At 53.6% G+C, this 13,438-nt stretch overlaps 1 protein-coding gene across 1 annotated transcript in view; it reads right to left on the minus strand.

The window, feature by feature from the left end:
* Positions 1-235: 235 nt before the first annotated feature.
* The window catches only part of IGF1R (insulin like growth factor 1 receptor), a 35,515-nt gene continuing 22,312 nt past the window's right edge, over positions 236-13,438 (minus strand). Inside the window, exon 13 of the mRNA XM_039844127.1 lies at positions 236-7,479. Within this exon, the coding sequence (XP_039700061.1) occupies positions 7,098-7,479 (382 nt within the window). The 3' untranslated portion in view covers positions 236-7,097. The remainder of the gene's footprint in view (positions 7,480-13,438) is intronic.

Below are 13,438 nucleotides of genomic sequence, written 5' to 3' on the forward strand. Positions count from 1 at the left end.
TTCCGATTTTCTAGTAGCTGATTTAATGGAGTGAGAAAACAGAATCGTTTGTCTTCAGCAGTTTGCATGCTGAGAAGTTTCAGCTGTCAGAAATAAAGCGAAGCCTTCACACACAACACCTCCGAATGACATGTGTGAACACACATGCCACACGTAGCTCAGCTTCCCTGCCTCAGAGGCACGGTGATTCTTCCAGAAGGAAAGGCGGGAGAGGGACAAATTCAGAGACCAAAAATGCATACAGAATTCTTTTATTTAACTTAAACCATGTAGTACTTTAACTACTAGAAAAAAGCAGAGTAAGAGAAACTAAAGTTGCCTTAGCTTCAGCCATTCAAAATAGACAAAGTTCCTTTTTCATAATGTAAAGAATCCAGAGTATATCGCAATAATAGGAATAAATTCTTAACAACAGAATATACAAAAACATTTTGAAATTTTTTTTCGTCTACTGATTTTTTTTTATATAAACAGAGGAATTTTTTTAGGAATAATTTATGCACAGAAAGTCATTTTATGTAACAAATTGGCCATGTTATTACCTTTTTTTAAACTTTTTTTTAAAAAACTTTTTTTAAACAAGAAAACTCAGAAAATGCATTATTTGCGATGCATCCATTCCATCGCTCCTTCTGTTTATTTTTTTTTGTTATTTTGTTTTTTTTGTGTTTTTTTGTTTTTTTGTTTTTGTCCCAGAGGTAGACAAACTCTGGCAAACTTCTCACCTCAACCTCATTGGCTTAGAAAGCAGACAGGCGTTTTTGCCAAGCATCCGTTCCACCTGTGGATGTGTCTACGCAACACCAAACATCCGAATCCAAAGTTAAAAACGGAAAACCACCCGTTTCTGGACCTTTCTCCCGTGTGGCGCAAAACGCCCAGATATTTCCAATGCTGGGGGGTTTGTGGAGTTGTGTAGACATGGCCCAAAATCCATTGGGAGCTAGAGAAAACAGAGTCGAACAAACCAAAAAAATAAACTGTGTGTGTGTAGTTTTTGTTAAAAAGAACTTGTTTCGTATTGGAAAAACGTATCTTCGGTGTTCTGCCTTAAAAATGAATAAGGTCTCTCCGTCGTCATAACAGAGCATCAGTCATGACGTGAGGCGTGTAAGCAAACAGCCTGCGTGCACCAGACTTACCATCTTCCGTGTGATAATCTGTGTGCTGTGGTCGCTGTAACCACCACCGGCTGTGCGGTCGGTCCCAGCGTCCCTCGGCATTGCGTTTACGATGGTAAGAACCGAACCCATCAAACCAGATGCTGGAGAGTGCCCCAGGCACCGCTGGGCTGCCACGGCTCTGCCGTTTCCTTAGCCAATGAGTTTCTTTTCGTCTGTTAAAAGTAAAGTAAAAGCTACACTCCAGAGGAGAATGACCGGGAAAAGGCGATCCCTTTCCCAGCCAGACGGTTCTGGAAGACCAAGATACTGAAGATACAGAACTACTACTTCTTAAATCATCATTATTCCTTTGTTATAAACTAGGGCACAAAGCAAAGGGGCAAAGAGGGTGAAGCATGGCTTGGGTCGGGGGAAATATTCTTTTTTGGCATATTGTAAAGCTAGCTAGTAAACAAGTGTCCTAAAAAAAAATAATGGATCACAAACACACATTTGCACACAGAGAATAAAAGTGCCCTCAAATTATTTTCGGCGATTATAAACTACAAACGTTTTATAAAATTATTCTATGTCCTTACAAAAATGTGATGAAACATTTAATTAGTTCTTGTAAACCAGATCTTCGTCAACTGTCTACCCGTAAGCTACTGGACTTAAGAGCCCTATTGAAAACGCTAACGTGTGACTGATTAAAAAAAAAAAAAAAACAATGCTTACTGGAAAGGTGTGGACACACATAAATGTGAACATACAGATAAATGATCGTTATATTCTTGCATAAACAAAATAAAACAAAAACCCTAAAATCATGCCCCAGAACTGACCACCGACAGGTGCGATGCAGTTCGTGTTTTTACACAATTTGACTTAATTCCGCCACGACGGGTTCCAAAATAGGGTGCTAGGTTTATCTGTTGAAAGCAAACGCCCCACAGATGACTGTCGAGCCTCGATGTGTTCTGACACCTTCAGAAACCGTCAAGGTCAGAACGCGGCCCACAGTGCTTCCCAGCCCCGTACCCTTCTTCACGTCACGTCACGACCCGTCACAATGGCTTCCTCCCGCGCGGTCATTCCGCCATCAAGGAGTGTTCATCTGCTTTTTCTCTCAATGACCAACTAGTCATCTGAGCCAGAGGCTGAAAATGGAACCCTCTGGCCTGTCCAAGGTCTGTATCTTCAGCATCTCTGGCAACAGAGAGGTTCAATCTAAAAGACATCCTTTCGTGAAGTTCTCATTTGTACCACCAACTATGTCAGAGAAAGTTTGACTCTCGTCACTGGTTTTCAGCAAGTGGATCACTGGTCCATATCTCTCAATGCCGCTTAGCCCAGGAAATGAAAAGACAGCCGACAAACACAAAAGGAACGTCAACGAAAGAACAAACCCCAAACCTTAAACGCGTTAACGGGGACGGCTGGAATGGGCCAAGGCACAGCACGGAGCGTTACTGTCAACTGGAAGGTGTTTATGTTTTGGAAAGGAGTTGACCCAACAGTGACAGCCGAGGACCTTGGACCGAGCATCCTAGCCTTCTCACCCATCTGCGCTAGGGTGGCCTTGCCACAGCAGCGGCCCGTGTGACGTACAGCCACCTGCCAGCAGAGGTCGGCTGCTGAGAAAGAGGCTTCGGTGGAACAAACTGGGCTAGAATTTGGCGTCATGCTTGGCTTGGAAATCATTTATCCCAAGCAAAACGTCACTTCCAGCCAAGCACGTTGCCACTGGGTATTTCCACAATTAGCCACTTTTCCCACCATTGAAATGTTGTCCCGAGTCACAACAAACAGGCTGGAGGGAGAGGCCAGTGTTGGCCGTGAACCCAGCCTTTTATCTTCCAAGGAGGGCACGCGTCCCAACCGCGTGCCAAACATCACGACATCCCATATAGGAGACCTGGGTGGCCTGGGTCTCACCCAGCTTGAAGTTCAACGTCTCCAGAATACACCAGCTCCCGCTGCCTCGGAGAAGGGCTGTGTGTGTTCATGTTCTAATGCTCACATCGATGCCACGATGTGCCTCAGTGGTTCATGTCACTTCAAGCAGTGCGAGCTGCTGTCAGAGGAGGTTACATGGAAAATGCCACAACTCAGCTTGATTAAATAATTGGGAGCATACGAAAGAGGGGGGGAAAAATCAAGAAGAGGTGGGGAGATCAGCATAAAATCAGGCTAGAACCGTGGAAAGTTGATGCCTTGGTACAGTCACGGCGGGTGATGCTCTGGTCCAATAAACCGACTGCACCGTCACACAAGCAAACTTTCTTTAAGTGTTTCTGAAGCGTTTGTTACGATGGGCACTACACTGCTCGTGTTTGCTTTCTACCTAAAGAAAAACCACCTACGTGAAACGAAACAACAGAACGACACCAACAACTCGGACAGTGGAAACGGAACCCTTATGACCAGCTGAATGCTCTAGAAATCCAGTTGTGGAAACCGGGAGGGAAGAGCGAAAGAGAGAGAGGAGGCCACTGTCCCACGGGGTCCCCTCGAGTGTGCGAGAAGAAAACCCTGATCCAGCGGTGTTTCTCAATGACCTTAAGACGCCCGGGGAATCGGGCACAGAGAGTGGAGTTCTCGGGGCAGGTTGAGGGGTGAGTGCTGGAACGTTCTGAGGAGCCGTCCACACCTGGCAAAGTCCCACACGTTCCCAGGTCAAATCGCCAGTGCCTGTGAGAGCAGCTTCTGGAATCAGAGACCACGCCGTCCACCCCTGTGAGCAGCAGGACGGCGGGACAGAGGCACGGCCCTGGTGGGAGGGGTGGCACCCCAGGAGGAGGCTTGGCGCTGACCACTGCCCCTTCCAGCCCGGAGGTTTGGTACCTGTTTGTTTTCCCCTGGGGGAGGAGGAAGTGAGGGTGAGGTTGAGAGAACAGCCGGGGGGAGGGAGAAAGGGCTTTTCTCTGTGGTACATTCTGGAAGGATTGGCTGGGAGGGCAGAAGCCTCTGCATTTAGCAGCAGGAGGCCTGGAGGACCCAGCTCGCAGACCCAGCTCGCTGAGGCGGCCGCATTCTCGAGTGAAAGCATCACAGTGACAGCATGTCCCCGCCTGGCACAGGCCCGAGCGTGAGGCCGCAAGGGCAGTGCCCCAAGGCCACACGCCGCGCCTTTGCGGGTGGGGTCCCAGCAGAGACCTCCCGTCCCTCGCCGCCTCCTGCCCTCGAAACCTGGGGATCTGTCCTCATTCAATCTGCGCAAAGCAGCTGGTTTCAGAGACAACCTGCGGGGACAGCCAAGGGGCCTCCCGCCGAGTGCTCTGGCTCCCCTCGGCTCCCAGCGGAGAGCGGGGGTCCTGGGCCAGGAGGGGGAGAACCCCGAGCCTCACGACCTCTGAGGGAACGAGTTAGGAGAAGAACAGAGGCGACGTCACACGCGACATCGCAGAGAAAGGCGAGCCGTTCGGAAGGAGTGGACAGGTGAGAAAGCGTCGCTCTGACCCCGGGACAAGCCTGGCCTGTCCCCGCGTCACCTGGTGTGTGTGTGGCCTGTGGTGTGGATGAGGTTACCGGTTATCAACGGCATATTGTCAGATGCTGAGAAATGTGAGATGTATTCCTTTTTGTATATACACATATAAAAAATAAAGAGTGAGGTAGATAAATGCTTGAAAAAAAAAACTGTCCTGTCTTACACACAGACACACAGACACAGACCCTTTTCTCGGTATTTCAATTCGTCATGGGGCTTCTCTACAATGATCGAAATTGGAATCAGAGAATAAAACTCCTAGACATACTACCTTCTTAATTAACTCGTTTCTTTTTCTCATTTTTGTTTTGAAGGGAAAAACTATGGGACTGGAACGAGTGACAGGAATCTCCAGTCACGACCAGCGATCACGTACTGGAGCTTTGTTCTTACTCGTGATTTAAACATTTCCATCCCAGGAGCGACTCTGGTGCTATCATCACTCTGGTGACAAGCGCTAAAAACTAAACAAAACAAAAGCCCCGGGCCCCGGGGACTTGAATTTCTGGCCACAGAGGAGAGTGCCTGCACCAGGGCCCCGGTCTCTGGGAGTGGGCGCGGGGCTCCTGGGCCACGGCGGGGCCGGCAGACCCCGCGGTGGGCTCGCTGACATCCCAGGATGCCGGCCTGCGCCCCAACCCCTGCCTGCACCGAGGAGGCCCCTGGGGGGCTCGCGAGTTCTAAGGACAGGGGGGTCGGTCTGCAGGGTGGTGGCAGAAGGCCACAGAGGGGCCCGCTGGACCACACTCCACGACACTCTTGGCCTCAGCAGCTGTTTTCGTGGGATGGAGGGATTAGCCTTAAAAAACAAATAGTGATCCGAATGCCTAGTGTGTGCAGTTCGAACTGCTGTTGTACTGAAGGATTAAAAAGCAGATGCACGTGTGTCACAGCCGAAACGCAGGCAAGGGGGAGAGATGCTGAGAGACCGCGGGTGAGGCCTGTCCACAGCGGCGGGCGCGGGGGACAGCGGACCTCCCTTCCTGACTTGAGTTTGCATGTCGTCGCGTCGCACTGTGGCTGACTCAGACGCCGTGCCCACTGAGCCTCGGGGTAGAACGTCTAACAGGGCCAGGGGCCGGGGAGGGGAGGACGTATTTATAAAAAGGCATCCAACAGTTCATGGCAGAGTATGCTAGATAAGGATCAACGACTAGGGACAGAGAGGGAGAAAGTCACGCACGCTAGTACGAAGCAGAAGTTTCTTGGAGTGAGCAGAGGGAAGGGTAGACCTGAAGGCTTTCATAGAGTAAATCCACGAAGATAAAGAACAAAAAATAGTAGCTTTTTTTTCTGTAACAGACGTATAGATGAATATCTGAACCGTAAAAAAGTTATAAAAGTGACGTTAAAGACGATGTGTATGCAAATGTTTCATGGTCGAACATAGAACTGTAAGAGCCACGAAGAAGTCCTAGTGACAGAGAAAATGTCAGCAGAGCTCAGAATGCTTGAATCCGTTTACTGCTTTTCTTCTCACTGTCGTTGTGGTGTTTGAATTTCTTTCCTTGCAAACCTGCATAAACAGCTGGGCTGAGGCCCCGGGGGAGCGGGGAAGGACAGGAGACTGGCACGTGGATGACCTGTGCTCAAAGCCTGTCTGCCAGGCTCCGGACAGGGCCTGGGGGCCCGAAGGTGGGGGTGGGGGAGTGGGGCAGGGGAGCCAGCTCAGCTTCCCCCCATCTTCTCTGGACATCTCATTCCGTCCAGGCCCCCTGCCCCCCGCATACCCTAGTCGAAAGCAAACTGAGCTGTGTGAACGCGAGACTTGAAAAGAACACGAGGGGCTGAGCGGGTGCGGGATGGGGCGCATCGCCAGCGGGGGTCTCGCGGGAGCGACCCAGACCACGCTCGCCCCCCGCTGCCAGGAACAAGAAAACGGGCAGGGTCGCGAGGGAGAAAGCTCCGGGTTTGGGCGGAATTTGGCAGCGTGACAACGGTAGGCTGGGATGAATGATGGATGGCCCTTTTTAAGTTTCGTGTGTCCCTAAAAAAGTTAAAGACGGTTAAAAAATGCCATCTCTACGTGTGTTTTATAAAGACCTACGGTGACAGGCAGGCGCGTACGGGGGCCAGGGGGAGGGAGAACCATTTGCTCAGTCTGATTTGAAAAGGGCGTCTCGGCTGGGCTTGTGGCAAGTGTTTTTCCATTATGAAGCAGAGAGAGAGAGAGAGAGAGAAAGGGAGAGAGAGAGAGAGAGACAGAGACGGGAAGAGTGAGGAGACTCGATTCTCAGGTGTCCTGTTGCTTGCTATTCAGGATCGTCATGAAGTTTCTTAAAGGCCCACATCAGTTAAGGGTTCAGGTAGGAAAATAAAAAGCTGCTTGCATATTGAAAAAAGGAACATCCCAAGTATGTTTACTGCAGAGAAGCCGACTCCCCAGGCAGCGCGGCAGCTCTGAAGACCCACTGAGGTACACAGGAGGCTGCGACCGGACGAGAGCGCTCGCTGCCCACCCCCGCCGAGCGCGCGCACGTTACTGTTGCTGGGCCGCCAGGTCAGCAGGTGGACGACTGGGGCAGAGGCAGCGGCCTCTCGTTCTTGCGTCCCCCGTTCATGTGCGCGTAGGGCTGCCTGTCGTCGAAGCTGGCCCGGAGGACCAGCATGCCCGGGCCCGGGCCGTTCTCGGCCCTGTGTCCTGAGTGTCTGTCGGGCAGCGGCAGGGACAGCGACGAGGCCGACGGGTCCAGCGGGATGCTCTCCATGTTCTCCGGCTCCAGGTCCAGCTCCTCCATGTCGGGCGGCTTGTTCTCGTCGCTGTAGTAGAAGGACACCTCCTGGAAGCCGGGCTCCATCTCGTCCTTGATGCTGCCGATGATCTCCAGGAAAGACGGCCGCATCTTGGGGTTGTACTGCCAGCACATGCGCATCAGCTCGAACCTGCGGGGGAGAAGACACGCGCGATGGGCCGCGCCCAAGCCCCTTGCGCCCCCTCTCCCACCAGGCCCGGCGTTCCAGCTCCACGGCCCGAGTCGCCTCCGGCCTCTCCTGCCTGACGTCCCACCATCCAGGACCCTCCACGGTACGAAACCCGAACCCTCATTTCCTGAGCGGGACACACGTAGGCGCGCACAGAGTCCGTTATTACAGGTTATCACTTACAGTGACACGGCTAAGAAATTCAGAGAAATACAAAAAGCCAGCTTCCCATTCGAAACCTCTCTCGCAGCCAGTGATTAAACGCTCCTTCCAGAATCAGCATGCAGGAAACCTCTGGCTTCTCACGAAGAAGCGTGAGACGCGATCGCAGCTTTCCCGACTGATCTCTCTTTTAATCCCACCTATGCTATTGCTAAGCTCCCTCCCGGTGGCAGGCACCCTGCGGGACAAGCAGAGTGAGGCAGGGCGGCCGGCCGGCCAGCAGGAGCCCACGTCCCGCTTTAGCTGGGTACTCTAGTTCGGGGACTGAGGCTGCCAGCGGAGGGCCCCCCAATGGCAGAGCTCATGACCAGGCCATGCTGAGCCGAATAAGACCCCAACGGGCCAGTGAGGGACAGCCCAGTGTGTGGGCCACCGCACAGGCCGGGGACAGGCAGAGAGCACCACGGGAAGCCCGTGTTGCGCCTGGGTCTCACCAGCTGGGCCACGATGGCGCCTGGGCTGCAAACCTCCGTGACACTCTCAGAATGACATGCGCCCGCGGGGAGTGTTCTGGACAATGGGGCCGAGCCCCCCAGAGAACAGGAGGCCACACGTGGAAGGAGGAAGAACAGAGCTGGGGTGCAGCCAGCCCCCCTGGCCCGGGAAGGGGTTTGAGAAGGGTTCAGAAAGGCTGCAGGGGAAGGAGGGGCTGCTCGTCCACCCAGAATGCAGAGAGAGCCAGCCAAGGAAAGCTCCGGAGCAGAAAGGGGGGGGCCCCAGCAAAGGTCCGGGCTGGTCACAGAGCACGCAGGGGGCCATGGTTCCGAGGCGGGATCGGCCGGCAGCTTGAAGCCACTGCGTCCCTTCCGCTTCTGTTCTTACTGGAAAATTCTATTCTCTGTTTTGTTTTAAATCTTCTGGCTAAGGAGATGCTTTTCAGCCAAAACGGCCATATATAGGAAGCTCAACGTGCCCCACAGTGTCTTCCAAGGCATCTGTCAGGCCGACCGCCTGGCCGACGTCTGGCCCCAGGGAGCGCCCCTGTGCCGACCTGGCCGGCGACCTTGCAATGTAGGGAGAAAGGTGCCGGGTCGGGTGAGCTGGGGGCAGATGGGATGGGACCCCGAGTAGGGTGGGAGAGGGAGACAGGCTTCTGCCCGTTTTCCTAAGTCAGCCGTATTGGAACAGGCACGCGCCTTTGACTGGCCGCGCTCAGGCTACAAGTGCAAGTTTTAGAGTTGGAAAAGGGACCATTTGGCCTTCGAGCCCCAAAATATTTACCATCTGGCCCTTTAGGGAAAAAGCTTGCCACCCCGGCTCCAGCAGAAAAGAATGAGACAAAACACAAAGGATGACTAATGCCCGCCCTCCCCACGGAACGCGGCATCCCGGCCGCCACAGGGACCGCGGGGCAGGGCTGACGGGGGGCGACACCGGCACGCAGCGGGCTCAGGCAGGAAGTTTCGAGGCTGTGCGCTGCCTTACCCCTCGTGACTCCGACAAGGAGGTGTGCTAGAAAACGTCCCCATCTTGTAGATGAGGAAGCAGAAGTACGACAAGATGAAATCATTTGTCCAAGGTCCCCAGACTGGTGAGGGCGGAGCTGGGAAACTGTGGCTCCACTTTGAATAGCACGTGCCTCAGAAGAAGGACTTTCCCCTCAGACTAAACGAGGCACCCTCGTGCCACCAGGAGACCCTCCCCAGGCTGTGCAGCGACCGTCGCAGGTGCTGTGGGGAGTTGGCGGTGATGAGCTGGTAACACCTCCCTTCCTTCCCATGTCCCCCCATCGCCTCCCAAGAGAAAGGACCCCCTAAAAAATAGAAAGGGGCTGTAACTACATGAAATCTCTTGATGGCTGGCCTGTGGTGTCCTCTCGGGCTGGCTGACTCGTCCCTGAATGAAGCGTAGCCCGGCCAAGAACACGTGACGTGCCCTGGCCCTGTGCCTGGCTCTGTGCCCCTGTGGCCCGGGGCTGGGGAAGGTGCCACCAGCAGGGGAGTGCTGTGAGTGACGTCAGCGCCAGTGAAGCCACGTGACGCTGCGGTTAAACCATTCCAGAGTCACGGCCCTTCCCCGTGCTGTCCATAAAAGGAAGTCTTTTTACTCCGTGGGATTCGAGACCTTGTTTGCACCGTCTCCACAAGAAAACTTTCCAGTACATTCTGGAAGGATTTATGAGCTGATAAAACTCCTCTTTTAAAAAGCACATTTTTTTTTTTTTTACAACTCGTCGGCTCTGGTGAGTTGGAATAGGCCTTCAACGGGGCCATTGGGGGCAGCGTGTACCCTGCACCTGAGGTGGGGACAAGGCCAAACGGAGCTGTTGCCCCGTGTGAAACAGCTTCACAGGGACATGTGTGACCCAGGAGGCTGGGTGATGGGACTGTCACAAAAGAGAACTCTACTGCCCGCTCTACAGGCAGGTTGTGGCGACAAGCCAAGACGCGCCCAGCGACCCAGCATTCGAGCCCCAGCCCAGCCTCAGTCTAAGTGACAAACGACCATCACAGCAGAGGGACCGGAGTCCAGAGAGGACCTGAAGGGCTCGGTGAGCCCCTCCACCAGCTCCTCCCGGCAGCCCCCTGTAGCCAGACTGTCTCACGGACCACGTGTCAGCCAGCGGGGGCCGGTGGGACAGTGCAGCCCGCACCCCCCATCCCATCCCTGGACAGAGATCAAACACAGCCCGCAGGCACACTGGGCAGGCGCAGCCATCCCTGTCTGCTTGCACCCCACCCAGGCACTCGGGGCCCACAAAACCAGCAGTACAGGGCCCCTAGCAACGTGGGCTCTTCATCAGCAACAGGGCAAGCCGAGCTCGAAGCCTGCAAATGACAGGGTCTCCTGAGCCTGCTGCAGAGTCATCCAAAGACTCTGGGCTACAAAGGTCTGACTCGTTCCCGCATGCTGCATGCTGACGCCGTCCCTGGCTGGGGCTGACACGTGGAAGCTCCACCCGCAGGTGGTTACTGAGGAGATGGGCTTCACCTGCTCACAGGTGTCGCACACAGCCCGAGCGGCAGCGCCCACCAGGCGCCTCACGCCCGCGGTGCCCTATTGATGCCCACTCAGACGCCAGAACGCACAGCCGAAGTGGTCTCCGCCCCACGGAGGCCTGGCCGGGCTTCCAGGCAATTCCCAGGGACTCGGTGACTTTCCTGTCCTCAGGGAGAAGCCAGGGTCCATTCTCTGTCCTGGGAACAAAGGACCCCTTTTCCCGGTACGCTTCCTCCTCACCTGGGCTCGACGGTAAACTCACGAGTATCACAAAAACGCTCCCTGCGACACCGACCCGCCTCATTCCATTTTGTTCTTTTTTTAGAGGGGAGAAAAGTTTGCTAAGGGGTCCTGGATTGCAAAGCAGGGATGCCTCCTGGATTAAACGTTTAGGATCCGAGAGTGAGCGCTCCATGTAAATTTCCTTGTCCCTCCACACCGGGAACCGGAAACACACTGCCTTCCCCACGGTAGGCGGGCTCCTTCCCAGGCAGATTAAATTAATATCAAAAGTCCAGTCACCTGGAGTGGGGCAGCTTCAGGTACCCCATGAGTCTCTCAGAGACAAACTTTTCCCCAAGTCAAAGAAAAAGCTCAAAAACAACCTGTGTCTCCGGCCACCGCCCCAAACCACACAAACAAAACTCGCACCTGCTCTCCGGGACTGTTGGCAAGCTTGCTAAGACACCACCTGCTCTGGTATTCGTCCCCATTCTGTCCCCCCAACCCCCCCATACACGGCTATGCAAATTTATGCAAATTCAGCAGGCATTACTCCTCACACTTGCTCTGAAGGAGGAGTTTTCTCATTGATGGCTGACGATGCAATGACCACACAGTTCAAAGAGGAGAGCGGTCACCTCTCTCCTAAGGTAACCACGTGACCTCAGGTGTCAGGAGGTGGCGGACACCGTGCGGTGTGACTCCTGAGGTTAGCCAGCAGAGGCCACTGCGGGTTCTGCTCTGCTGTGGGGTCATGTACTATGGCCCTCTGGGCCGGATCTGGCCTGCTGTCTGATTCTGTAAAACTGACGAGCTAAGGATGGTTTTTATGTTTGTAAAGAGTTGAACAAAAAAGAAGAAGAATATTTTGTGACATGAAAATTATGTGAAAAGCAAATTGCTGTGTCCAAAAATACAGTTTTATTGGCACACAGCCACGGTCACCCACGTGATGTCCCAGGCTGCTTAAACGGAGCACAGTAGCCACATTCGCCATCCTACGGGCCCAAGAGCTGAAAATATTTACTATCTGTCCTTGCGGAGGAAAAGTTTGCTGGGCCTGCCCTGGGGGAAGCCAGCTGGTGGCATGAAGTCACGTGAGCGGTGTCACAGTAGAACTCGGCCTCTCGTGGTACCCACCCTCCTTCCCAGTTCCCCATCAAGCCTTCAGGTGACCGGCGAGGGCCCGAGCCAGAGCCATCGGCTAAGCTGCTCCCAGTTCCCGACCCTCAGAGACTCTGTGATCGTGAGTGCTTTTTACCGTTTTAAACTAGCCGGTTTAAGGTCACGTTATACTGCGAAAAAAAAAAAAAATCAAATACTAGTGGGAAGAAGGTGAGAAAATGCACGAAAAAATGCCTTTTGGGTCTCTTCCACCTTTGGGTCATAAAGTCTAAAAAAGCTGTACTGAGAAGTTTCTTTTCTTAACTTTTTAAAAAATATATTTAGTTCTAAAATAACCTATTTTTGAATTATAGTTGATATACAGTGTTATATTCGTTTGAGGTATACAGTGACGATTAGACGTGTGTGTACCTTATAAAGTGATCGCCCTGGGAAGTCTGGGGAGATCATCCTGGGTGGATGTGACTTAATCAGGCAAAAAAAAAATGGCAAAAGCAGCAGAGAGATTCTCCTGCTGGCCTTGGAGAAGTGAGCTGCTCTGCTGTGACAAGGCCCGTGTGTGTGGGGGGAGGAGGGAGCAGGGATGGGCGAGGGCTGGGAGCGGCCTCGGCCTCCAGCAGCAAGGACAGAGGACCTCAGTCTGACAGCCACAGGCTGAGTCCTGCCAACAACCTGGAGCAGCCCGGGGGGAGGGAGGTCCCCAGTCTGAGACGGTCGCAGGCTTGGCCAACATCTTGATTTGGGCCTCATAAGACTGAGTTGAGGAGCCGGCACACCTGTCTGGATTCCTGACCCAGGATGCTGTGGGAGACCAAACGGGCTGTTGGGACTAAAATCTGTGGCACCCACGTGTCGCAGTCTGACTCGCATCTGTACATCGTCCTGCCACTGAGGCTGGCACACGGTGGGTGGCAGGTGTGGGAGTCCCCACACACCCACACAGACAAGGGTCTTTTCCCACGTGAAGCCGAACCTGTCCTGAAAAAGCACTTCTAGAAAACTCCTGAATTGGTCTTCGGGGACTAGTGGTAGTCGATCTATCTACTGGGATCAGTTCAGGAATTTTCTAGAAGTCACTCTCGGATCCTAAACGTTTAATCCTGGGATCTAGTAGATAGATCGACTACCACTAGTCCCTGAGCCCCGCCTACGTGCATGTTGAAAACCAGCCCAGCACGCCTCACCTGTACCTGGCGACCCAAGCACAGAACACCTTCACGCCTCCCTCTCCTGCCTTCAGCTGCTCCGCTGCCACCAACACAGGGGCTTCTAAGAGGGGAGTCCCACGAGGGACCACAGACACGGCCCCGTCGCCCGACAAGGCCCAGGAACTAAGAGGTGCGTGGTTTTCTTCGAACAGGCGACGTGTTCAAATCTGCCAGCACCCAGAGCTGTGTGCCCCCAGGGGTGT

Source organism: Pteropus medius, unplaced genomic scaffold, assembly GCF_902729225.1.
Source record: "Pteropus medius unplaced genomic scaffold, Ma_sr-lr_union100, whole genome shotgun sequence".
Lineage (NCBI taxonomy): Eukaryota > Metazoa > Chordata > Mammalia > Chiroptera > Pteropodidae > Pteropus > Pteropus medius.